This window comes from Zootermopsis nevadensis, unplaced genomic scaffold, assembly GCF_977971745.1.
Source record: "Zootermopsis nevadensis isolate Lab colony 2312 unplaced genomic scaffold, Znev_1.0 Znev_ptg000061l, whole genome shotgun sequence".
Classification (NCBI taxonomy): Eukaryota; Metazoa; Arthropoda; class Insecta; order Blattodea; family Termopsidae; genus Zootermopsis; species Zootermopsis nevadensis.
The window spans coordinates 18,901,471-18,926,935 of NW_028259192.1; the positions used below are offsets into that span (position 1 = coordinate 18,901,471).

A 25,465-nucleotide genomic window follows, 5' to 3' on the forward strand; every position below is an offset into this window, starting at 1 on the left:
CTATGCTGGCGGTAGCAGATTGGTCGAGGGGGAGAGGTCAGACTAAGACAGGTACCCTGGTCCTCCAGGTTGGGGGTTGGTCGCAAGGCTAACAACCTTGCACCGTAAAAAGGAAGATGTTTCGAAACCTCAACCTCGGACAGACGGACCTAACAGAAGGACCGTTTGGAAGAGGAGAATTGAGGAGGCCATGGACCGAATACGGACCGGAGAGCCATGGAAAAAGAAGAAGAAGAAGAAGAAACTGCTTTATTATGCTTATTTGGTTTATAAAATGTGCATTTTTACTGTTTATGTTCAAAAATGTAACTGTTTGTATTTCTGTGTAGAGCAGCATTAGCCTTACACCACTCTGGCCTATAGACGTCCCACTATTTTATGTTTCCGACCAAATATCTCCGATGATGCATATTTGTTGATACGCCCTTTTGGCATGATGTCTTCAGTATTGTGGCCCCTTTCAGACAGAAGAGGGGAAACCGTGTTGTGGGTAACATACAGATATCCATTAGTACCATTTTTCATGATACCTATGCCACAACTGAGAGGATTTCCTGTTCCTGGTGTCAGAAACTTTGTCACTCCTCCACTCATAGTACTGTTGTACTACTCAACATGAAAACACCACTCTTCTCTGCCGTACCCTGTTTTTATTGTTTGGAACTCAGTTGCACTAGCCTGCTCACCTGAAACCACCATGTGAAGGTACGGCATTTCCTGTATTCCGTCGTATGTCACATCCTGGTGATATTTGCTCAGGACCTCAGAGATTTCTGTCCTTATGCGCTTCTGAATTTCCGATTTGAAAGACAATTCGTACAATGCGAAGGCCAAGGTGGAGGCGGACGTTTCGAAACCAGCAATGAAGAAGGAGAATGCCATACCTACGAAGTCGTCCCCGTCTATTTCTGTAAACAGGGAACAGCTTATTTGGCCAGTGTCTTCACTGATTATCTATCGAGAAACCGTCTTTCCGATTCAAGAGTAGTATGCTACTTACTGAATAGCTCCTCAGTGTGCTTCCTGCCTCCAATTTTCTTCCCCTTTCTCCTTAGCTCCATCAAGCAATCCAGAAAGTCATTCCGTACTATTCCGTGCTTCTCTCTGAAGACGGAAGATCATGAAATATAAATGTAATTATAGAAAAAAAAGTTTTTCAGGCTACAAGATCAATTCTTACTTGCTGAAGATGGCTGTCTTCTGGGTTGTAGTGCCGTGTAGTCTGGTAGAAATTTACCAACGTTTGAGAGGTCCTTGCTGCCTCCATCATCAGGGCGATGACCAGACTGCACGATGCAACAACCCAGCCGATAGCCGTCTTCATACTCGCCGCCGTGAAAACGTGAAATTTCACAATGAAAAGGTTAGTCGAAACCGTAAAACTTAAAGCTACAGAGCAAGTTCTTCAATGTGTCCCAAAAACACGCAACCTGAAGTTGAATGACATGTCTATTTAACGTATTAAATCATGATTACACATTAACCCTTTGCGGTCCCTTTTAAATACCACTACGGCTCTCTGTAGGTCTATTTAAATACCACTGAGCTGTATAAGTTCAACTACTATTATGAACTGGTTTGATTTTTTTATAACTTGCATAAAACGGAAGAACTTTGCTAAATATGGTGAAAATATTTTCTGAGAGGATCACAGTTCATTTTGTTTGAATACTGACCGTGTGAAATATTTTTCACGGACTGTACCAATGTCACTAGTAAGATGTGTAATATGTGGTGCCTTTCTGCTTGCTGTCTTTCGGTAGAGAATAAAGCATGTCCACGTCGGTAGATATCAGTTTAGCGACGTCTAAACATCTCTTATTGCAGGCAAATATACGATGTATAAGCACTGGATTTCATATTCTCAGAGCTGAGCTCAGGAAAGTGAAACAGAATGCGAAGTGTAAACGATGAAGTCACCACTACACATAAAGAAGACTTGATAAGAAGACGAATGAATATGCATATGTCAGTGGTGGATTGCTCTATGCATCAAAAATAATTAAGAAATTATTATTTCCTACTAGGAAGATTGAATATTTGTTTTATAACTTTATCAGATATAAAATACTTCTATTCTAAGTATATATGACATCTATACACCCGATGGTATTCTTCACTATATGATGTATGGCAAAACATTTGGTGTTGAATCCTGGCTTCTTTGGACACTTGTCAGAATAAGACGACTTTTGTCTCCTGTCTCCTTTCACTATTAAGGCCTGTACGCACTAGGGCACAAATGTCGCGGCACATTGTATCGGCACAGAGTCGCTTGATGTGCCGCGACAAGTCGCAGTGTGTTCCGCAACAAAAATCATGTGCCCGGTTTTCGGTCGAGAGGCGGCAACACGAAGGAACATCAAAGGACGAGTCGAGTGTTGCAACAGCTTGCGTGCAATGTGGACGTGTCGCGGGACCAACAACGAATGTACAGTGGTCGAACGATCGTGTTTTAAAATTGATAGACCTTTGGTTCCCGGAAGTCTTGGTTTTGTCTCGAATTGGTTGTAGTCCCAAGTGTCACACTTTGACATTAATGGCGGCAATATGTCGAAAGTCAGTTTGGACTTTATGGTTCATTGTCACTCGGCAGACAATGTTACTGGGCCATACACATTAAATAGCGTGAGGGAGACTTTGAAAGAGCTGTATGCAAGTAAATACGTCGCATCTGCACACTTCTGGCACTATTTCACTGAGACTTTAAATGTATACATCAGAGATGTATAGGAATCCCCAGAAGCCAAAAATCTCAAGGTTATGGCTAATCTTGTCTCTGGTTTCACTGAATCTCGAAATCGAACTCCCAACCATTTGCATCAGTACCTCGAAATCAGTCGTCATTCTGGTGAAGTTGCAAAATGATTTGTCTGACATCTGTAGGTTTGAAAGTACACAACGTGTACCCCTTTCTTCTAAAAAGTCACTCTTTTTTGTGCTTCGATTTCTTTTCAGCTAAATGCACAGGTCAACAGCACCTCCTCTTCCGACATCTTAACATACAATGTGGACGGATGTATCGGTGTTTCATGTCGCTGCGACATGTCCCCTGATACAAGTCGCTCAACTTGTATCGCGACATGTGCCCTAGTGCGTACAGGCCTTTACAGGGGTTCACAAAGTATTACTAAGACAACTAGGATGGAACTAGTGGAAAGAATAAGGTTTGAATGATATGCTGGCACAGTTTGCCAGAACCAGCAGTTTGACTCCAGATCACGTTAAAATGCGTAAAATATATGGCGGACTCAGTCCGACATCGGACCGCAAAGGGTTAAGGTTAAAATTTCATAATCACAACATATATTGAAATTATCCCCCACCCTGTGATAATCGCAGAAGTGGCGCACTTGATTTTGAAGTCGAAAAATGGTTGACTTATTTGGCACAGCAACATCAGGGAAGTGCACCTGGTATATGAAATTCTGTATGGATATTGACCATAAACCCGAACGTTGCAGCCGAGTAGTTGGCACTACTGCTTCGTATTCGAGACGTTCGAGGGACTTCTTTCTAGCCTCATCGTTTAGAACGAAGCCACTGCAGGAAAATATCCGTCACTTCCTGTTAAAGTCTACATTCCAGAGTCGTAACAGGGATTCTAGAGATTCTCTTTTGCTCGTGCATCTTTTCTCAACCGGCTCCTTGCTCTTATTCTGGGCATTGGCTGTGAGAGGCAGTGCCGTGTTTATGACCCTGTCAACAATATGTGTAACGGTCCAGCTATTACAGTGTTTCGTAAGAACTTACCTATACTCTACAGTGCTCCAAATCGTTCTCCTTAGGAAGTTGGCATACTCGTCATCCACGAATTTAAGTCTGAAGAAGTTCTGAAGATTCGGTGCAAAGAACATCAATAATCCAGCAATACCTTTGCGAAAAGATTTTTCGAAGATTTTACGAAAGTTTTCTCTTATCTCGGCATTAGGATTCTTAAGAGAATTGCTTTCGATCCCAAAGGCGCATGACGAAATGACGTCCGTTGTGTATTTGCACATTGTTTCCATCGTTTCGATGGGGATACCTGCCAGAAAGAGAGAGCACTTGGTATATTCACTTTCTGATTCGTCCACAGCGAATCAAATGCTAAGAGAGTCAAGCCACCGGAACGGTGCTGAAAATTTCAACTGTGGGCACATTAATAAATGAATAAAATTCCCTATTTTGATAATACTAAGATCATGAGTTACGAGATTTTTGGTTGGTTAGAAAAATAAATAGAATCATAGCTATTATTACTTCCCACAATATTATACTGGCAGTGGATGTTTGGAAACCTTAAATTACACGAAAGAACAGTCTCCAGGCGCAGTTTTCTTGCGTTAAATTAAAAATGGCTTGTCACTTACCACGCACTGCCGTTCTGTCAAGATAGCCTCGCAGCTCCTTTGCGCACTTCTCCACGATATAGAACATCATCTTCATTTTTCCTGACGTGAAGGTCGACGTCACATTCGCTCTTGTGTTCCGCCACTTTTGGCCTTTGAGAGAAAATAAGATCTTGGCGAACAGGGGATCCAGCGTCTCATCGACAGCTACGATGCGGTCAATGAAGTTCTGGGAATCTTTTACCAAGACGTTCTTGACAAGTTCCAAATCATTTATGATTATGTTCGGCCGATCGAATGAGAATATTCCGACGTAGGGTTTGTCCTTGTGTTCATTATAGATATCCTTAAGGTGAGTGTTTATATCCAGCTGCTGGAAGAATACTTTCTTCAGATTTCCTACAAAGGTCGTCGGCTTTAAGTACGGAATTCCGTGTTTCTGCCAGAAGTTAAAATTACGCGTGAAATAAAAGTACAAAAATGTGAAGAAGGCGAAGACGATGGCAACCAGAATAGTCACAAACGATTCGAGATTTATTGCCATTATTGTGTATTATATGCAATTATTTGTTACAATTATATAATTTACTCGTTATTGTTGATCTTATTATAAGTAAATAAAAAAATTGCTAGTTTTATTCAAACCTCTTCATGCCGTGCAAGTCGTGTTAACACAGTGAGGTGACAGAATATGTCCACTCAGCTGCAAATCAGTTACGTAGCCAATATACAGAGCTCTTATTATCTCATTGAACAGTACGGAGCAAGAGTTACATATGTCTCCTTCGGAGATGTTCTGGAATTCGCAACAACGTGGCTAACAAAAATTCAGTGTAACGAACACCGAAATACTGCTCAACTGTAATCAGCCTTACTTTAACCCTTTAAAGCCTACTGGTAAATATCTGTACCACCTGCTTGACAAACTGTAAGTCATGTTTTGTTTGATTCTCGGTGTAAACAAAGTGATCTTCGTAATGGTTTTGTTTTCTTTGCTGCGCGGACTGATAGCAAGTGCTACTGCGGGAAGCCTACGCAACTAGAGCCTTGGGCGAGGTAGGCACGTTTGTCTATTTGCGCCAAGGTTAGGTAAGGCCTTGTTTGGTTAGGTGTGGTAAGGTAAAGTTACGTTATGGTTTGTTTGGTCATGTTGGGTTTCGATAGATTAAGTTAGGTCAGGTTAGGTTTGGTATGATGAAAATCTCGGCACCCGTAATATTTTTCGATGTTACGATGGGCGTCGGTTTGTGTGGATACCGAGGCTTAAACTCTGATATTTTACCAGTCTTCTATATGCGTCGTGACGATCGGCGTCGGTTTGTCAGAAATTTGTCCCATGGCGTACGGAGGTTTCTTTTGGTTTAATTTACATTTTATAGTTGAAGTCGTGACGTTAGGCATCACGACGCTCGACTGTTTCACAACATCGTGATCAGTGGTATCCCCTGCCTCGCCTGCGCTCAGTATGGCGTCTGCTGGTGTCGCGAAGCTTGGCATCGATTTCCTGTTTCGTGTCTGATGACATGCCGAATATGGCAGTCGTCGCTCTGAACGGCGTTGGTTTTCTGCGTCGTTTATATTGGCCTCCCTCATCCCGTAAACGCTAAAATTGGTGTATTGTGCAGGCGTCGGTTTTCCAACATCGTGTCCAATGGAATCCCGGGGCTCACTTGTTGTAAATAGTGTCAACTAGGCCGGACTGAACCACACAACTTTTAACGTTTAATACCAAGCTTCAAAAAGGGTGTGCACTGATTTCACAGAAACTTCGGGGAATAGGGTCACTTTGCAACACGGGTACTTCGCCATTTTTGTTTTTGTTTCTGTGAGCTAGCGCGCGACTACTGTCAGAGAGCTTCCGGCAACACGGAGTGGAAGTTTATTGCTGCATCCGTTGTTTTTGTGACAATATTTCAATTTTAGTGCATGCTGAGTACATTTTAGTTATTCTTTTCAGTGCCAAGTAGCTTTGTTTCTGTTTCATAAACTAGCGTTGCTCTTATTCGTTAAGAAGTCTATAAAGTGTAATTATAACTGACATCTACATCGTACCGCCTAACATTTGCGACACTCATTATGTATGAATCGGCTGCTGTGATTTAGTGTTACAAAATTCCCCGCTGTATGTTGTAACTTACCGCAAGAGCGGGACAATTTCAAACAATAATAGTTTTTATAATGTTATTATTTTAATCTTATTGTAATGTAATATTTCCTATTTTTATACATCCCTACAAAGAATGTGTAATAGATATGCATCACGAATTTCAGTAAGTAGTACCGAGAAAGAATCAAAACTGACGTTCATTGCAACACGCCCGCCTTCCTCTACATGACAGGCATATTCGCATATGGGTTGTCTCAAGGTTTCTGGTCTGTCAAATGCTGCAATGATTCTTGCAGTTTCATGGTAGCAGACTAGTTCAAGGCTCCTAGTAACAGCCAGCGACAATGAATACATTCAGTTTCATGGCCAATATATCGTCTGAGAGCAGCAATGACTTAAGGCTCTTTCAATGGGATACGCAATTTCAAATAGACAATGTTCTGAGACATGAAATGTATAAAGCTTATAAAAGATAATGTTCGTTCTGTTGGAGATTATGGTCTCTGAACATTAATTGTGGACCACGAAGAATTACCACAGGAATAACACGGAATCGAAAAGGTTAAGTGCGTGTATTCTGAAAAATATAATGTTGATAATGTTTCAGAAAAATTGAAAAACGGACGTGTGTATCTATATTTTGAATCTCTAAACGTGTTAAGATTCATTATATTCATAAATATTGTGTTATCAGTCTTTCCTGTTTGATATAATACGCAGAACACAAACGACTGAAGGACGGCGCCATTGTTTAAAACAACACTGCATTGAACATCTGTACTGATGAAATGTAATTCTTCTTCTTATTATTATTATTAAAGTGCCTATCCGTTCCGGATGTTGGCGATCAGCATAGCGATTTGAGCTTTACTGGCTGCTACTTGAAACAGCCCTCCAGTGGACATCGAGAACCAAGTTTTAAGGTTCTGAAGCCAGGAGATTCTTGGCCTGCCAGGCACCCTCTTTCCGAATACTTTTCATTGGATTATCAGCTGAAGCAGCCCGTCTGGAGAAAACTACACAATGACGATCCCTCGATCATGCAGCCCACGAAATCTCTGCAGATGGCGTCATGCGCTTTTCTTATATTTATCAGCTGTATTACAAAATCGTGTTCTGCTTCATATTTGTACCTTACGGCCTTTCTGCACTTGGTCTTTATCCTTATTTTCAAGGTTTTACATAACATCTAAATTTGATTCGTCATAGTTTTAAATGAAGCTAATTGGAAAACAATTACGTAACATGCAATCTCTTTTGTAACTAATATATCCACTCCACAGATGGTTGTTATTTACATGATTAAGTAAATTCAAGCCGTTTGATCAACCTGAAAGTTGTTCGAATCCGCTAGTAATATTCTACAACCATAGGAAATTAAACCAGGAATGGACTAGATGAGAAGTCCATACATATGTTTCCTCTACTTGGAAGACTTAATTGTAGTTGAGAAGTGCGAGGCTGTAGACTTAATTCATGTGGCTCAGCCACCCACTGCCACCGGGTGCAAACCCAATTGGAGTAAATAAATAATAATAATAATATTGACTGGTGGCGAGCTACAGTAAAACTTTCTAATGCTCGATTTATTTGATAATGTGCATAACGTTTAAGATTTAGTGTGCAAACAACCTCACTTATCTGAACCCAGAAATCACATTTTGCAATGCCTGTAAACATATTTTTATATCGTTTTTATAGCTGTAACTAAATGTGACACAATATTAGAAGGCGATTGTTGATGGTGTGTTAAAGGTCGTGTGATTTATCCGAGTGATCTAAGAGCGATTGCAATTACAAAATGTATCATTTGATCAATTTAACTTGTTTTAAATACAATTTGAAACAAAGTGAGTTATCGTCTTATCTGCTTTATTGTTTTCAAGCATATGAAATTAACGGACAATATTAACAATGAGATGTTGATGTAAACCTGACGATGATTGTTTCATAATCGAAACATCGAGGTGATGTCAGTAACTAGTATCAGTGACAGAATGGCGCGTTGATGTAATACGCACTGGAAATTGAGTAACAAGCCACTGGCTGTTACAAAGCTGAATTGTGATAAGATTTTTAGGCCAATTGCTAATAATATTCGGCTATCAGTTTGTCAAGGACAGCTTCCTTCCATACATCCAATAACTGATATGGTGAACTATGACAAGCGACTTTAATTACATCAAAGGCACGAGTTTCAGTTGTGCTTATTTATCACATGATGATTAAAATGTCTTTTACATAATTTACGCACTTGTCTTTATATTTCTTTTAATATGTTTACTTCCCCACTTAATGGTACCTGCACCTTGTCGTGGTGGTGGGGCTTGAGTACCTCGGTGACCCCAAGAGCTATGCTGGCGGTAGCAGATTGGTTGAGGGGGAGAGGTCAGACTAAGACAGGTACCCTGGTCCTCCAGGTTGGGGGTTGGTCACAAGGCTAACAACCTTGCACCGTAAAAAGGAAGATGTTTCGAAACCTCAACCTCGGACAGACGGACCTAACAGAAGGACCGTTTGGAAGAGGAGAATTGAAGAGGCCATGGACCGAATACGGACCGGAGAGCCAAGGAAGAAGAAAAAGAAGTACTTCTTGTGTTTTGTACTTTATTGCCGAATGCGTACATGATCACTGGAATGTGACTTATGCCTTGTGTCTGTTGAAAGACAGTGGTATGTCGCCTACTGCGCACAACAAAAAGGTCTTCGGGTCAAAGGCAATGGAGAGAGGAGTGTCCTTGCAGGGAGAAATCTCGTAGCGTGACAGGATTTGAGCAAGTCCTGTCTTGACCTGCATTAATCCAAATCGCATTCCTAAGGAAAAATGTAAGAAACATTTAAAGCACAAATGAGATTAAGTAAATAAATGCACGTTTTTTTGGCACCTTCGGGTCGAAGCGGACCCCTGGTGACATTATGAACAAGATCCCTCTGATAGGGACCTGTTCATATGTTTCCTAGGCACGTGATCCAGAAGTGGTTTGCCGTTGCCTTCTTCTGTGTGCTTAGTATCTAATTGTTGGGATGCCACGGAGAAACCTGGACCACGGCCTTGCCCAACACAAGTTATCAATCCGGGCACCACCGGGAATCGAACCCGGGACCCCAGGATTACAAGCCCAGCGTTCTGACCGCTAGACCACGTACTTGGTACAAATATGGACGGTATTACGTTTCTTGGAGACCTTCGTTTTCCAAGCTATTCTTTCCTTTTTAGATCTCTTCAAGGGTTTCAGTTGACAGTTAATATCTGTGTTATTCAGCCTATCGCGAGGTGGTGAAAAATCAATGTGCAATTTTTATATCCATATGGCACGTCAGCTGGACGAATTTTCACGGGACATAAAACAACATCTGTATTTTACAACGGTTTCTAACCCTTCAAAGCCAAATATGCCCCCACGTGCTTCAATAATCAAGAACTCTTCATTTGGTATTTATGGGTATGATTCTTACTGCGAACAAAGATTATTTCTTTAAACAGCATTCACCAGTTGATCTTTGCAACCGCGAAAATCTGCGTTTTCTTTGCAGTACGGACAGAGTTTTTGAACAGTATTTAGAGATTTCAGCTTCAAATGGTCAATGTACTGTGTACCTACCGATACATATTCTAGGCCCCTCTCCAAAGGGAAAATACGTGTAGTTCGGTCTACTCTTCTTCGTTTCCTCTGTGAATCGTTCTGGGTCGAATTTTTCCGGTTCTGAGAAGTACTTAGGGTCATTGTGGATAGCTATTATCGGAATATAAACTCCAGTCCCAGCTGGTAGAACCACCGTCCCCTTTCCTGACGGGTCGGGAAGCTTGTAGTCACAGACACACTTTCGGTCCAGAAATGGAAGTATGGGATACTTCCGTAGTGTCTCTGTGGAAATACATGAAAAATGTAAATTTTTCATGTAGCAAAGTGAAATACAATACATATAAGTGAGATTTTAAATGGTGAACGTGTCTCTTGGTGTTCAACATTTATTGATAGAATTTTTGTTAAAATTGTAATGGTTCAAGATTTCGGCAGCGTAGTGTACAGAACAGTCGATAATTTCATCCTTACTCCATTCTTACTAGAACAAACTGTCTGCCAAAAATTAAACCTGAACAAACCAATAAAATTTTTAGTAACGGAGTCGTAATAAAGAGTAAAATATGAATCTTCTTTTAACCTTAGTAGATATGGATGTCATGCATAAGCATATAGCTTTTCTAGTATTCTTAAATAAACCGAAAGTGGTGAACACACGCGCTTCGTATTTCGTAGTTTCAAATTTCGGCGCAGAAACCATCTGTCCTAACAGATTTCTCGTGCTGTTTTCAGTTCCTGCACGTAGATGCTAGGATAATGTATTAAAATATGCCCTGATCTTCACCTTCCAAATCGTTTGCAATCAGTCATCTGTGAAGTATCCTGCCACTTAACGCTACATTACGCATGCAGTTGTAAGAGGGTTATTATATAAAGCAAGAATGAATACAGATAACTGTTAGTGCTTTCTTAAAATAATTTTTCCAATTACATTGTATTTCTGAAAAGTCTTCTCCATTGACACACGTGTTTACTGTTAAATTATAAATACTCACCACTGCATTTGCTTCTCTTACACGCATCTACTGCGTTTGTGGCCACAGGTATTTTGAAAGACGGAGTAAATTTTTATTTGTTTTTTGGAAATCCTAAGGAATTCAAGGAAATACTATAAAAGCAAAGAGTTACGTATTGCGAAATCTAGTTCTGCTCTTTGAGGAGTATTCATACAAATGCTTTAAGCTCTGTTGTGCCTGTCACCATGAAATTTCGAAGTTGTTTTTGGCTAGTGAGAAGACGCATTCTCTTGAAGTCGGAAACAACCCTGTGGCCTATATCCTTAAAGCAGACGAAGAAGATTCAGTCCCTCACCTGAGACCACCATGTCGAGGTAGAGCATCTCCTGCAGCGCGTCGTACGTCAGTTCGCCCTGGTGTTTGCTCAGCACCTGCGTGATCTCCGTCCGAAGTTTTTGTTGTTCGTCCTGATGGAATGCCAGCTCATAAAGTGCGAAGGTCATTGTTGTGGCGGTCGTTTCGAAACCCGCGGCTAAAAAGGCGAAAGCTTGAGCCACAAAATCATCGCCGTCTATTTCTGAAACGAAATAACACTATGTGATCGTATCATCTTTGACAGCAGTTTTCAGCTTGCAATTGGAAATATGTAGTTTGTTCTTTTAGATCTAGGTGCCTCAGTTAATTTGCATAGTTTTGTATTTCAATTATGTTGGTTGCATTAGTATGTTTAAAGTGTCTAATAGTAATTTAGTAGATTTCTGTCTTCTGGGTTGTTGCGCTGTGTAGTCTGGTAGATGTTAACCAACGTTTCGGAGGTCATACTGCCTCCGTCATCAGGGCGATGGTAAACATCTACCAGACTACACAGCGCAACAACCCAGAAGACAGAAATCTTCATACTCATCGCCCTGATGATGGAGGCAGTATGACCTCTGAAACGTTGGTAAACATCGACCAGACTACACGGCGCAACAACCCAGAAGACGGAAATCTTCATACTCACCGCTGTTATAACCTCAAATCATACATAGTAATTTAGTAACTTTCTTACTATAAGGACGTGTGCTATCGAAAGAGGGCAAAACTTTGATGTGTTTTAAATGCTGTGTGAAAATGGTCTGGTATCAAGATGCAAGTAAATTCCCTGGACTCTGAAGGTTTCTGGGGCTTTGTCTGCTCCCGTATTTAAGTAATAGCACATGATTATAATGAGGCGCCTTTTAACAGCGTTAAAATTCAGGCTTCCTGATCAAAGTAGCGTTAGCATGAGTTCCACGTAATTCATTTGTAGAAAGTCTTACTTTTGTGATTTGATAAAATTCATCACTCGTGATCTCCAGCCATCCAGGAGTTTTTAGTCAGCTGGTTGAAGCTTATGTGAGTTGGGCGCAAGATTTCCGTCTGTTTTATTACCAGAAATTACGAGATTCTTAGTTTTGGTACACATAGTGCAAGTGTACTAGATACACGGCGATCGCCCAACTGCAGTGGCTTCACAATGAAATGTATAAACTTACTGAACTTGGGATTGTTCTTCGAGCTGTCTGCGGGTTGCTTGTTCTCTTCGGTGCGTTCTTTTCCTTTATTTCTCAATTCGATCATGCAATTCAAGAAGTCTTTGCGGGATATCTCATTTTTCTCCCTGAAGACAAAAATATATCACATTGATAACATTGCCTAACTTAGACCAGGAACTAACTCCATATGGAAGATTATTTCTGATAGTACACGCAAAGAGTCAATAGATGTTACGTTCATTACGGGAACCGTAAGTTCTTTGCCGTGTTCACAAAATCCTGAGCCATATGATTAGTGTTTTTTAAGGTTCGTTATAATATTATCTTCGCACATGCACCTAGGTCTTAGTAAAGTGTGGCTTTTCCCTCCACTAAAAAACAAGTTTGGAGAAAAACCGTCTCGTCTAACACGATATGCTTGTCAGTACTGTTACATTTATAAAAGTTGATGTTGAAATGCAGTGAACACTGTAAAATGCTTGCATTTCCATTTTTTGTTTATAGTAATACTGATACGATTGAGAGTAGGTATCTGCCTAGAATTCCACATAACGTTGCTACCCAGAAGACCGACATCGATAGTTTCATTGACACGAAAACATAAAATCTCATAATATTAATATTGTTAACTTTATGCACACGTCAGATACGTCAGTTGCTGACAAGTTCTCACCTATACTCCACAGTCCTCCACACCGTTCGTCTAATGAAATTAGACGTATTGTCATCCAAAAACTTCAGCCTGATAAAATTCTGGAAATGAGGTGCAAAGAATGCCATCAGTGACACGATTTCCTGTCGAACGGAAGGGCCGAATATATTCCTCAGGTAACGCCTGAATTCTGCTTCAGGATTCTTCAGTGAGTTGCTGTCGATACCGAAGGCGCACGACGTAATTACATCGGTGGTGAACCTACCCATCGCTTCCTTCACCTCCACGACGGGCCCTATTAACATTTAAAGACAAAGAATTTATTACACCATGCACCTTAGAAAATGCCTATCTCCCCAAACACTGCGACGATCTTATTATTTGTAGATACGCGTTTCGTGTTACGTCAGTGTGTCTCAAGCGTTCATCACGGAAAACAGCGTCTGAAGAATGAACAGATAGGTCTAAAAGGTCACACAACAGTATTAAGATTCTATTATGGTAGCAAACTGTACAACGCCCCACGATATTCTAATTTGTTTTAATCGAATGCACAAGGTTGGGTTGGGTTTGTTTCTCTTTGGTTTGGTTAAGTTAGATTACGCTGGTTTGGGAGAGGTGAGGTGAGATTAGGTTAGATTAGGAAAGGTTCGATTACATCAGAAGGTTAGGTTCGTTCAGGTTGAGTTGTGTTTGTATGATTTTGGTTTTAATAGATTCTGTTTTGTTAGGTTCGATCAGGCTCTGTTAGGTTAGGTTAGGTTGCATTATGTTGTGTTAGTTATTGTTAGGTATTGTAGATTGTCAGTTTCAAGAATAATAAACGAGTATTCTAAGATTCAAACACATTTTGCTTAAGGTATTCATATGCAGTTGCTGAGTTTGGTAAAGTAAAGTAAAGTAAACTTTGTCCCACTATACGCCATGTAGGCGTTTGGGGTGAGTGGAGGTATAGCTCCTCTCTTCCTTGACCTCGGCACTAGATGGGGGTGAGTGGTCAGCATCACGCCCCGGCCGGCTTTACCCCCGGGAAAGGACCCCCCGGTACCCATTGTAGAGGAGGTTGGGTGGGCCCCAGAGCCGGTCTGGACGCAGAGGCTAGAGGAAAAATCCTCTGCCCCCGTCGGGGATCGAACCCCGGTCATCCACCCCGTAGCTAGTCACGACAGCATTTGACTTTCGTAAATTAAACATATGAGAGATAGCGTTGTTTTAGTCCTTGTCATAAAATTTACTGGCGTCATGCTGAAACATTTCTCTTCAGAAAAAAAACCTGCTAACGTTTGCGGAATCCAGTAATTTAAAAAAAAGAGGAAAAGTATTGTTTTCTTCCAGTAATTCGTTTCTCCTATTTAGTAAATGGTAAGGCTCTAGTGCTTTTTAAGAGATTCCACAACGATATCCAATTGTCCATACGTGTAATGAATCTTTTCTGAAATCAAGTTGATTGTATTTATAAATTGTTAAATCCATATTATCCATTCTGTAACTCAGTTTTATAAAAACAGGAATAATAATTTATTTTGCAAAAATGTAAATTTCCTTAGCCAGTGAAAATGTGACGCTCGCACAAGTGTTGAACCTTACATTAATTTGTATCCATACAACTATCATGCAATCCCGAAGACCGCTTACCTTCTGCCGTTTCCCTGTCCAGGTATTGAGCCAGTTCTTTGGCGCAGTTCTTCACCAAGTAGAACATCATCTTCATCTTACCCGATGTGAACACAGGAGTTAAGTTTACCCTAATATGGCGCCAGCGTTGTCCCTTCAACGTAAACATGGTTTTCCCAAAAAAGGGGTCCAATCTTTCGTTAAAAGCGGTTTTGCGATCGATGAAGTTCTGTGCATCCTTCACCAGAATGTTCTTCACTATTTCCAGATCACGGATCACCAAACTCGGCTGATCGAATGCGAATATGCCCACGTAGGGTTTGTCTTTGTGGTCCTTGTAGAGGTTTTCAAGATAAGGCCCTATTCCTATTTTCAGGAACACCAATTCCTTTAGATTGCCAACAAATGGCACGGGTTTTACATAAGGGACGCCGAGTTCTTTCCAGAAGTTGAAGTTTCGTGTGAAGTAAAGGTACAATACAATAAAGAAGAGGGCGAAGATGAATATCAGACAAAGTATTAGCTCCTGAATCAGCAGCGCCATTCTTAAGATGATGCGTGGATTTTGTTCTCAAGATTATTTATTTCGTAATCAGATTAGAATCTTAAATGACAAACACATGAATATCTTCAGAATCGTATTACACGTTGAATTATTCGAATTTTATTATACCAACGATTTATTTTGTACTCCAATTTTCTTTTCTTGCAGATTGCTTTAAGTCGGATTCTTTCTGTAACAGTTTCTCTCTTGCAATCCTGCGAATGTCTGTGTTCTGTAACCAGACGCTTGGAGAATCTGAAGTACGAACGTAACTGAATCTCTCGTATAGGTTACAATATAAAATATAGCAGAATTTCAAATAAAAACTTGGAAAAATTAACTAAAGAAAAACGACTCAAAGAACAGCTGTCCTTCTTAAGCGTAATTATGGAAGTAATAATTGGCACGAACACTGGGAGATATTTAGGAATATGAGTGAGCTATGTAACACAATTTAATGCAATTCGATAGGCCATGTGCTTTCTCCTTTGATTTATACACAGTCATACGTAGGCATTATAATATTAAGAGTTCAGTTTATGAATTATATAATATGTAATTCATAACGTAATATGAAACATTTCTACATAGGAAAGGAACCGGTAACTTCAAGGATTATTCTGTCAATAAAATACTTAAATAACAAATTTCGGTTGTTATGCTGAAGGATATTATAAAGAAAGTGAAGTAATAATCCCATAAAATTAAACAGATTTTATCAGTTCTGTGGGCCTATACAACGCACATTACTATAGAAATACCGAAAGCGAACATTACTAAAATTATAGAGAGAAACGGTCGCTTCTTTACTCTTACGTCCGATGTTGACGAAGGAACATACAAGAAGAATGGAGACGACAGAAATTATTTTTGCCAGGACGGACGCAGGAAGTAGAATCACTGGTGATAAGAGTAATGCAGATAGGCTGTGCATTGCGAGAAGGATTTGGAATAACATAGCCCTGCACGAAGAGTAATAAGAATGTACCAACAATTTATAAATAATGCTTGAAAACCAAATCCCGAAACCGGTCTTTAGATACTAAACACCGTGAAGCTCTTCGTTACGTAATTTTCTCTATGTGATATTGATCTTCGGTAGATCTAGTTACAGTCAGGATTTTTCTGAAAGATCTATGGGCTAATGAATTAATACTTTAGACTTTTACATTTACTGGTTTCAAAGTAGGCTATTGCTACGTGACACATATGCCGCCTTTGTTCGAATGCATCCGTTACACAAATTGGTTTTCATGTACTTATCTTTTACTGTAATTAAGCCAACGGGAGCAGTGTAATATTTACTTTGAATATGAAACTCAGTTTACGTGTACTTTTTCAAGGACTAACATTCTAATTGGATATTCTGAGAATATACACGACAGACTGCGACATAGGCAGATGGGAAAAAATAATTTCTTTAGAAACTGTTTTTGTAAGTCTTATATAATAACTGATATTATACCAGATATTTAATTATGGTGTTTAGCGCAAATTAGCACCTTTGAAAAAGAGATGCTGAGGCCAGAGGTTAATTAGCAAGAACGCTTTCGTCAAAAACAGATTTCTTACTCTTTAAACACAAGTCTATCGTAAAATATATTAGTTCTAAGTTCGTTTAAAAGTTCGCTTCAGTCGTCCTAATTCTAGATCGTTTTGAAGGGTATTTAAATTCTTACGAAACAGTTGCGGAATAAATGTAATTTTGGAAACGTATCTTAAAATTATCATCAATTCTATATTGTTTAAATAAAAGTCATATTAAGTAATGAGACACGTGCTTCTTATTACTTACTTTTTTGACAATGTGTTCGTTTTCACGATATTTCATTACATCTTATTTAAGAGCGCCATATCACGTAGAGTGCGGGACGAAATCTGAAACCGGAACCTCCGGAATAAGAATCAGGGGGGCTAATCACTCAGCTGCGACTTCTTTTATGTTTTTGTGCCACAGAAGACGGAAGGAAAACAAACAATCAGGTAAATAAACTTCACAAATTTGATTAAACAGAGCTGCGTCACGGTGAAAGGTTAATAAATGTGTTCCTGTTGTCAATAAGGATGGAACTAAATGACACTGACCGTTAAGATCAAAGTCACAGAATAACCAACAACATTAATATTGTAATTAAATTCTCATTCTGTCAGTGCCACATTATTTCATAAACCGAAAGTGATTGTTTCTAATATTTTGTATGAAATGCTGAAGATCGGCGTTAGTTTTGTGATGTTAGTGTGGCATTCCACGGTTTAGGCTGTCGACAACCTGAAGATTGCTGTCTTCTGGGTTGTTGCACCGTGTAATCTGGTAGAAGTTTACAAATGTTTCAGAGGTCCTTGCTGCCTCCATCATCATCATTAATTCCTAAAGCCTAGTTGGTAAATATTAATTTAAACTGCAGCAGGACAGCATCTGGCTAATCACATTGACGCTAATTCCCATGACCTTTGATGTTACATTTTGTGAGCTTTGGCCATAATCTGTAGCTTGGAATTGAAAATGAAATATGTCGCATTTTATTGAAAGGTTTTGTTGACTGTGCATTTTGTCTGACCTGTAAAAGAATGTATTTTACAGTGTCGTGGTAAACAAGACTAATCAGATATTATGTCTGGGATTTAGAGAAAAAGTTAACATTATAAAGGTTATAATTTCAAATAATTATGTTTGATTACTTCATCCAAAAAGAGTTATTTACTTTGAAGCAAGCAAGATTATGTTCATTTTTAAGCACAAGTTAGACCCACAGATTTTGTTATTACATATATTTTATATTACATGAATTCTTTACAGACACACGAAAAGTATTACCATATTTCGCTTGCCTTGATACAGCCTATCACTCCATTAAACAGTAAAATAAAATTGGTGACTGTAGTTCACTCTTACATTCCAGTATGCTAGTAACGTGTTCTTGGTTTTCTCAGTTGAGTGGGTTTGTATTTGCAATAGCAGTTATCTACAACACAGCATCATTTTGAACTGACGGTGGTACGTCGTGGGAATTACTGAAAGTATTCTTAAGTGATTTAAACATTTAGTCTTCCGCTATCAACAGACCTGCTCTAACCAGTAGCCAAATAAGGAGTTGTCAACTGTAAAGGTACATAATTTTTGGCTTCCTGCATTAATAGACGGAATAAAATAATGGACGTGTGTAATACTGGACGTAACTGAAACTGACTTGACGATATATTGAGGTTTTGTGAGTAGTGTTCGACACGTAAGTGTATTCCTCCTCCAACTACGACACTTTGAGACTGTGGTCTAGCACTAGTCCATACCATACACTTTAATGTTTTGTGTGAAAATAAAATATATGAGTAGTACGTTCTAAAACCAGATAATTACATAATGTAGTTGTCTAGTTTACGAAAGAGTACCAGTGCGAAGGAGGGAGTTAGAATATATTTGCGCTACCACAAGATTGTGTTACTATAAGGCAGTGAAGGAATTTGAGTCATCTAAAACTAAGTGGCGTAAAGTTGAAGGGTTTCATTTACTCTTGAGTTTTTACCTGACGCAGACTCTAGTCAAGATATTTAAGATAAATGTGTATTATAACCTAGAGCCCTCCCTTGCATCTGTTTGTCACTGGATTACTTAAAATTTCTGCTCTTTTTATGCAGATTCATCATGGCAGCACTTACCGGCTCTGCTGTCGGTGACATAGGCATTCTGCTTTTCTCTCTACTGGTTGCTGTCTACCTCTACTATGTCAATAAGTTTACCTATTGGAAGCGTAGGGGTGTCATGACTCCAAAACCAATCCCTTTGTTTGGAAACTTCCTCATGCCAATGTTACAGAAACGATCTCCTGGACAAATTTTACAAGATGTGTACAAGGCTGGAGAGGGACAACCATATGTTGGCTTCTACATCTTTGGCAGGTAATTTAGTTCTGTGTCTATCATTGTAGATTGAACACATGCCACTCACTGTAGAGGATCAGTATGTTAGTACTTAATTGAGCAGTTTCTAAACTCTGTTACTCCTTAGGCTAGAAGGAACAAAACAAAATAAATTTGTTAGTAAATACTAATGAATGCATTTATTAATGTAAAGGTTGAAGGAAAGTACAGGTAGCCCTCGATTTACGCCGGGATGCGTTCCTGTACGAACCGGCGTAAAAGGAATCGGCGTAAATTGAAACTTTTATAATGTAAATCAATGGGAAGTCAATGACATGCGTTTCCAGCAACCAAACATTGATGAGTAATATATTAGCATTACATTTAAAGCTCTGAAATAACGTAAATAGAATAAAGGTAATTTTAAAAAAATATATTTTATGCACTCACAATCGGCAATTCGTTTGTCCCGCGATTGACTGCGATTCTTTCATGTGATTGATGTGTACAGTCATCTCTGCTATTATGCGATAGTTGCATTCACGTAAGACGAGTAGTAAAAATAACTCTGGTACCTCCGCAGAAATTAAATTAGTCCTTTGAAAGCTTAAAGCGCCAGGAATAAAATTGCATAAGAACAAACTCGCATATGCAAAAGTTTGCATTTCACAAACAGCTTTTACCGATTCATCGATCTCATTGGAGCAAATTCGAGTTAACGAAACATACGTAATTGCAGAGATAATTGTATTTATAATTTTTATTCAAAATCAGCGATGTAAGAATTACGATTTAGTATAAGAGTCAGCACGAGATACATTGTAAAACTTTATAAATAATAGAATTTTTTTTTTTCACTTTTTGACTTGCTGGTTTCAAAATCGGCGTTATTCTGAATCGGCGCAAATCGAGGGCTACCTCTACTTTGAAAGGCCATATACACCAAAGAAAAGTGGTGATCTGTATTTTCTTTACAGAATTCGTCTAAATTCTCAGACCACATGGATAAACATATTATTTTTGTCTTTAATTGGACTTCACATACTGAGTATGAGTTCATCTTTTCTTTTTTATCTCTTTTCAATTTAAATATTGGATTAATCATAACATGACATATTTATTGACAAATTTTAACAATAAATACTTACATAAAAATCCAATTCTGAACTTCTATGCTGTATAGATAATGTAAATTGCATTTTTTATTATTCTTAGTTTTGAATAAGTGCTTTCATATAAAACTGGTAATATTATATTGCACTTGCAATAGTAGGTAGTTTATTTTGTTGTGAACTGAAAATGTTCTTAAGATGTTGAATTTTTTTTTTGTAGTAGACATCACAGCCAGTTCTAGTTGATATTAAAACTATTTAGCCCTAATTTCAGGAACAGAGGTTGAATTGCCATGGTGAGTGAGTAAGTGTGGAAAGTAACAAATTTTTGTTTTGTAATGAACGTAAAAAAATACTTTATTGACCTAAATTATGCTGGCTGCCTATATACATCATTCCATTAAGAAATTAGAATACTTGTTTAGTATATCAGCTGTAACTTACATACTTTTTCAGGCCTGCAATTGTGATCCGTGACCCAGACATTATCAAACATATTTTGGTGAAGGACTTCAATATCTTTGCTGACCGTCATGCTTCTACATCAAAAAGTGATACTCTGGGTGCCCAGAATCTGTTTATACTGAATGGTGAACCATGGAAGTATCTCCGTATGAAACTGTCACCCACATTCACATCTGGACGCATGAAGAAAATGTTCCCTCTGGTTACAAACTGTGCCACAGAGTTGGTGGACCACCTGTTGGATAATTTTGGAGAGAAAGAGCCCGTTGAGGTGAAGGAGACAACAGCCAAGTATGCGACAGATGTGATATCGACTTGTGCATTTGGAATTGGGTCCAACTCGCTTAAAGATCCTAAAGCAGATTTCAGAAAATTTGGGAAGAAGATATTTCATTTCACATGGTTTCGCACTCTGGAAATATTAGGTCTCTTCTTTGTTCCTTCACTTATGTCTTTTCTACATGGACGTTTCTTCTCAAAGGACGCAACCGAGTTCCTTCGGAAGGCTTTCTGGGACGTAATTGATTATCGGGAGAGCAACAAAATTGTTCGAGAAGATTTTCTTAACTTGCTGATACAGCTAAAGAACACTGGTCACATTGAGGGTAGTGAGACTGAAGAAAAGAATGGCCTAAAAGAGGACAAAAGCTCATCACTCTTTGGTAAGCTGTACAAGAAATAAGTAAGCTACTTTGCATTGCATCGTTAAAACATGAAACATCAACATGAAATTATTACAGTAACGAACTCTAATAACTTTTTCTGTTCATTTGAAAAGTTATCTTCTGATTAGAAATATTTTCATTGAAATGAATATACAAATTTATACATCACATTCAATTTTGCACCAGCTTATTAATTTTAAAAATGTTAAACAGAATTTATGGGCCTTGAAAAGGTGAGTTAGTAAAGAATAATTTTGTTGGCGACATTTGCGACAAATTATGCAGAAATTGGAGGTAAAAGTGGGATGAATTTTCTTATCATCCAACTCTTAATTCATACCTTAAGCTTGTTTTAAAGATTTAATTTTCTTTCACAAATATAATAATATTTAGCAAATATTTATTGTATTGAGTCCCATATACACTGGTGTGTTTCTAGAGTTCAGTGGGGACAATCTGGTGGCCCAGCCAGCAATTTTCTTCACAGCTGGATTTGAAACCAATGCAACAACCATGAGCTTCACACTGTATGAGTTAGCCCTCCAACCTCAACTCCAGAAGCGACTTAGAACAGAAATTGCTGAGGTCATGAATAAGACCAATAGATCACCAACATATGAAGATGTCATGAACATGAAGTATCTTGGAATGGTTGTTTCAGGTATTATTCTGTCTGGCATAAACTAACTGTTCCGAATTACATTACAGAATTCTAAGGTTTTCGTATACAATTGTCGCTGCTATAAATAGCAAATAACAAGGATAAATGTATGCATAGTATAACAATTCTGGCATGCTCACCAGAATTTGATCTGCGTGAATGACATCTGTGGCATCAGTTTTCTTGAGCCTTTGACCTTTGTGTGGCGGTTGTCTGTCACATGTCTGGTTGGGTTGCAACTCAGTCGCTGAAGATTTCAATGGGGATTCCTGTAGGAATTCATGTTGGTATTCTTTTGAAGTGTCTGCTATTGATGTCAGGTTTTAAAAAAATTTGAATTGTAGTGATAAATATTAGACAATCTCCTAAAGATCAAATTTTCAGATGTAGTTATGAATGGACCAAAAATGTTTCAGCAGTGTTAGTCGGTAAGTCGGTGAGTCAGTTACTTTAGAACTACTGTTTTATAAATCAAAAAACCAGTCTTTCTTCATAAATGGTCATCACCTCAGTACAGGTACTTTAATGTTCAATTGTTTACAATTCTCTGCATTTACTTTTCTCCATTCTTATCCTTATTTAATAATTTTATATTTATCTATGTTGTTACCTCAATTAGGGTTACATATTCATAATTGCAAGATTAAAATATGTCCACAGAGACTCTTCGGAAGTACCCGCCACTACCCCTGCTGGACCGGATTTGTCTCCAGGACTACAATGTTCCAGGTTCAGACCTAATCATAGAGAAGAATACACCAGTGTTCATCGCTCTACTGGGACTCCACAGGGATCCTGAATATTACCCTGACCCTGAGTTCTATGACCCTCAGAGGTTTGAGGAGGAAAGCAAGAGGCTGCAGAAACCATTCACCTACCTTCCCTTTGGAGATGGCCCCCACAATTGCATTGGTAATGTTTTGATATATGTGTCTTTATGATGATTACATGGATTAATATGGATTAAAGAACACATACTTTTGTAACAGATTGAGAGTGTTTGAGACCAAAGTTTTAGTAGGAATTGATGATGGAGGCAGCAAGGATCATTGAATTGTTGGTAAGCTTCTACCAGAGTACATGGCACTACAACCCAAAAGACAGCCTAATAAGTAGCATATTTGGACTAAAGATTGAATGAGTGACAGGAGACTAAAACACGTTTTCACTTGGTCAGGTCTCATATGATCTATATGTTTGCATCTGTTTTACCCTTAATGTAAAAGACCAAGATTCACACCCATCTAAACTAACAGGTAAAATTATAATTTTGTATATTTTAATCTTTATGCTTGTAGATAGCAGACAAGAAGACTAAAAGTTATGAACTGTATTGTAGCAAGTGTTCCTCAAACTCAGCCTGCTTTTGATTTCATTTTGAATGTAATTTATGTTTGTTAGCATCGTTCAGAAATACTTGAACTTTTCTACATATTTGAAGGATTTGTTAACTATCTTTATATTACAACTTTTTCCTGCAGTCTGGTCATGAGGTATAAACATACATTTAGATTTATATGCATTTACTTCTAGAACAATTTCTCAGCTTGTTTCTGTATGTGAGTATAAAAGAAAATAAACAGGGAACAATTAAAGAAGACACATTTTATGAAACTGATTACAATCTCCAACCACATAATTTTCTATGCTCAGATGCTGTGATCCACCGATCATCATCATAAAATCAAAATGTAATTCTATATTTTAGTCAGTCATCATAATATAGTTTTTTTCATTTTACACACACGTTACCTAATAACAAATGTTAATTTTTAATATATCTATCCAGAAAAGCTGCTGCTTATTATACATATTGATGTAATAGAAACTTGTATGTGATATTTCAGCGTGTATGTTGCAGGTCGGAGATTTGGCCTCATGGCAGTGAAGACAGCACTGGTTCACATTCTGTACCAGTTTGAAGTAAAGCCTTGCAAAGACACACCAATACCATTGGTTATGAGTACAAGAGCCAGTGTGCTGGCAACAGTGAGTGGTATCCCACTCATATTCACCAGGTCAAAAGCATAGATTCTTTGACACTGACAGATTTTATAGCTGTTGCCAGCTTCATCATATGGTGAGGTTCATGAATTGATTCATTGCAAGTATCTGAAACCAGATGCCCAGATTTATTTGAAAGAATTATATCAAAAGAAAAAAAAAAGGGGGGGGGGGGAAAGAATTTTATGATATTCACTTTATGCCATAAACTGCTTCAATATCCACATCAAAGTGCAATCTACACAGAGAAGTAAATAGTTATCTTAATTCTGTCATGACAGTAAAGCAGTCCCGTTACATCCAAATGTTGATACTCAGCCCTAGAAATGGGTAAGTGGTCAGCAGTATGCCCTGGCCATGCTTTACCCCTGAAAAAGTACCCTGGTACCATTGGACAGGAGGCTGAGTGGACTCCAGAGCTGATCTGGATGCAGAGGCTAGAAGAAAGTCCTCTGCCTCTGTCGGGGATCAAACCCTGATGACCACAGTACTGACTGAGCTACCTGGCATTCTCAGTCATGATCAAAAATATATTTAATCTGTACTGCAAACAAGTTACCACACTGTATGGAGCAGAGTAAGTTCATGTGAAGCTGATGGTCACTCAACTGGACAAGAAAATTCCTATTTTAAATATCTTTATTAGGGTTGGCCAGGATAAGAAACAGTCTTTTCCAGATGATGAGGTATAATATGGGATCTAATGTCAGATAACAATTCAATTCTTATATATTTAATTTCAGAATTATGTAAAGGACTCATAGTATTAAGTCCAGAATTGTTTGTTTATGGGGTGTGAGTAGTATAATAGTGTAGTAGTATTCTTTGTGATAGAAAGAGAAACTAAAGATGTCTTTTGGCACATCCCAATCTTTTCACCTTTTCTTTACCGCATTTCTCATTATTTAATCCTTAACAATGAAAAATAAGACACCCATTTTACTCCACAAGCAGCTTCAATAATGTTTGTATGTAATCCCTTGTAGATTTCATAATAGTGCCCAGTAGTAATTTTGATGCATAAATTTGATCAAATTAACTATTATTCCTGGTATTACAACTTTTGATATTAAATACCATGTAAATTCTCTTGACTGGATCAAAAGCTTTTCAAAACATTTCAAGATGAAATATAAGGAACTCCTCGATATCTTGCTTTATTGACATAGTTCTTAATGTGTTAATCATCAAATAGGTGGGTTAGGCCCGCCCAGTAATGTAATTGGCATCATTTCCTATTTTGAGAATTTTAGCAATTATTAAACCTTTTCTTGTCATCACTTGGTGGTGATACCTGTTCTTATATTTCTTTCAGGGTTGTTTATAATAAATTTATTTCTTATTGACATGTATTTTTTTGAAATGTTTGGTGAAAGCAAACGATAGAAGAATGTGGAC

General features: G+C 38.4%; 3 protein-coding genes across 6 annotated transcripts in view; 1 reads left to right on the forward strand and 2 right to left on the reverse strand.

Moving 5' to 3' along the window:
- The window catches only part of LOC110834891 (cytochrome P450 6j1-like), a 9,059-nt gene extending 3,687 nt beyond the window's left edge, over positions 1 to 5,372 (reverse strand). The window contains exons 1-4 of the mRNA XM_022074512.2: positions 4,353 to 5,372; positions 3,754 to 4,027; positions 1,001 to 1,104; positions 687 to 908 (exon numbers count right to left, since the gene is read on the reverse strand). Coding sequence (XP_021930204.1) covers positions 687 to 908; positions 1,001 to 1,104; positions 3,754 to 4,027; positions 4,353 to 4,875 — 1,123 coding nt within the window. The 5' untranslated portion in view covers positions 4,876 to 5,372. The remainder of the gene's footprint in view (positions 1 to 686; positions 909 to 1,000; positions 1,105 to 3,753; positions 4,028 to 4,352) is intronic.
- A 3,656-nt stretch (positions 5,373 to 9,028) lies between these two features.
- LOC110834858 (cytochrome P450 6j1-like) lies at positions 9,029 to 15,584 on the reverse strand. Its single transcript, XM_022074460.2, has 6 exons — positions 14,783 to 15,584; positions 13,169 to 13,442; positions 12,496 to 12,620; positions 11,334 to 11,555; positions 10,041 to 10,304; positions 9,029 to 9,252 (listed from the first exon to the last, which is right to left on the reverse strand). The coding sequence occupies exons 1-6, from the start codon at positions 15,303 to 15,305 to the stop codon at positions 9,083 to 9,085; spliced, it is 1,578 nt and encodes a 525-aa protein (XP_021930152.1). The 5' UTR covers positions 15,306 to 15,584; the 3' UTR covers positions 9,029 to 9,082.
- Positions 15,585 to 17,264: 1,680 nt separating this feature from the next.
- Positions 17,265 to 25,413, forward strand: LOC110834859 (cytochrome P450 6k1-like). Of its 4 annotated transcripts, none has more exons than XM_087340116.1 (6): positions 17,265 to 17,288; positions 18,939 to 19,199; positions 20,729 to 21,399; positions 21,842 to 22,063; positions 22,724 to 22,975; positions 23,925 to 25,413. In XM_087340116.1, exons 2-6 carry the CDS (start codon positions 18,946 to 18,948, stop codon positions 24,092 to 24,094), a joined length of 1,569 nt encoding a protein of 522 aa, XP_087196242.1. In that variant the 5' UTR covers positions 17,265 to 17,288; positions 18,939 to 18,945; the 3' UTR covers positions 24,095 to 25,413. The 4 variants fall into 4 exon arrangements, with proteins under 4 accessions (XP_087196242.1, XP_021930153.1, XP_021930155.1 ...); XM_022074461.2 differs by lacking the exon at positions 17,265 to 17,288 and adding an exon at positions 18,255 to 18,412; XM_022074463.2 differs by lacking the exon at positions 17,265 to 17,288 and adding an exon at positions 18,258 to 18,532.
- The last annotated feature ends 52 nt before the right edge of the window (positions 25,414 to 25,465 follow it).

Bases quoted from the DNA above. Each gene is read 5' to 3' on its own strand.
- LOC110834859 (XM_087340116.1), top strand. From the start codon at position 18,946: ATGGCAGCACTTACCGGCTCTGCTGTCGGTGACATAGGCATTCTGCTT. The intron at 22,064-22,723 runs GTATTATTCTGT...ATATGTCCACAG, and splicing joins TCTTGGAATGGTTGTTTCAG to AGACTCTTCGGAAGTACCCG. The intron at 22,976-23,924 runs GTAATGTTTTGA...TGTATGTTGCAG, and splicing joins TGGCCCCCACAATTGCATTG to GTCGGAGATTTGGCCTCATG.
- LOC110834858 (XM_022074460.2), bottom strand. From the start codon at position 15,305: ATGGCGCTGCTGATTCAGGAGCTAATACTTTGTCTGATATTCATCTTC. The intron at 12,621-13,168 runs GTGAGAACTTGT...TTTTGTCTTCAG, and splicing joins TGGAGGACTGTGGAGTATAG to GGAGAAAAATGAGATATCCC. The intron at 11,556-12,495 runs GTAAGTTTATAC...ATTTCGTTTCAG, and splicing joins GAAGAACAATCCCAAGTTCA to AAATAGACGGCGATGATTTT.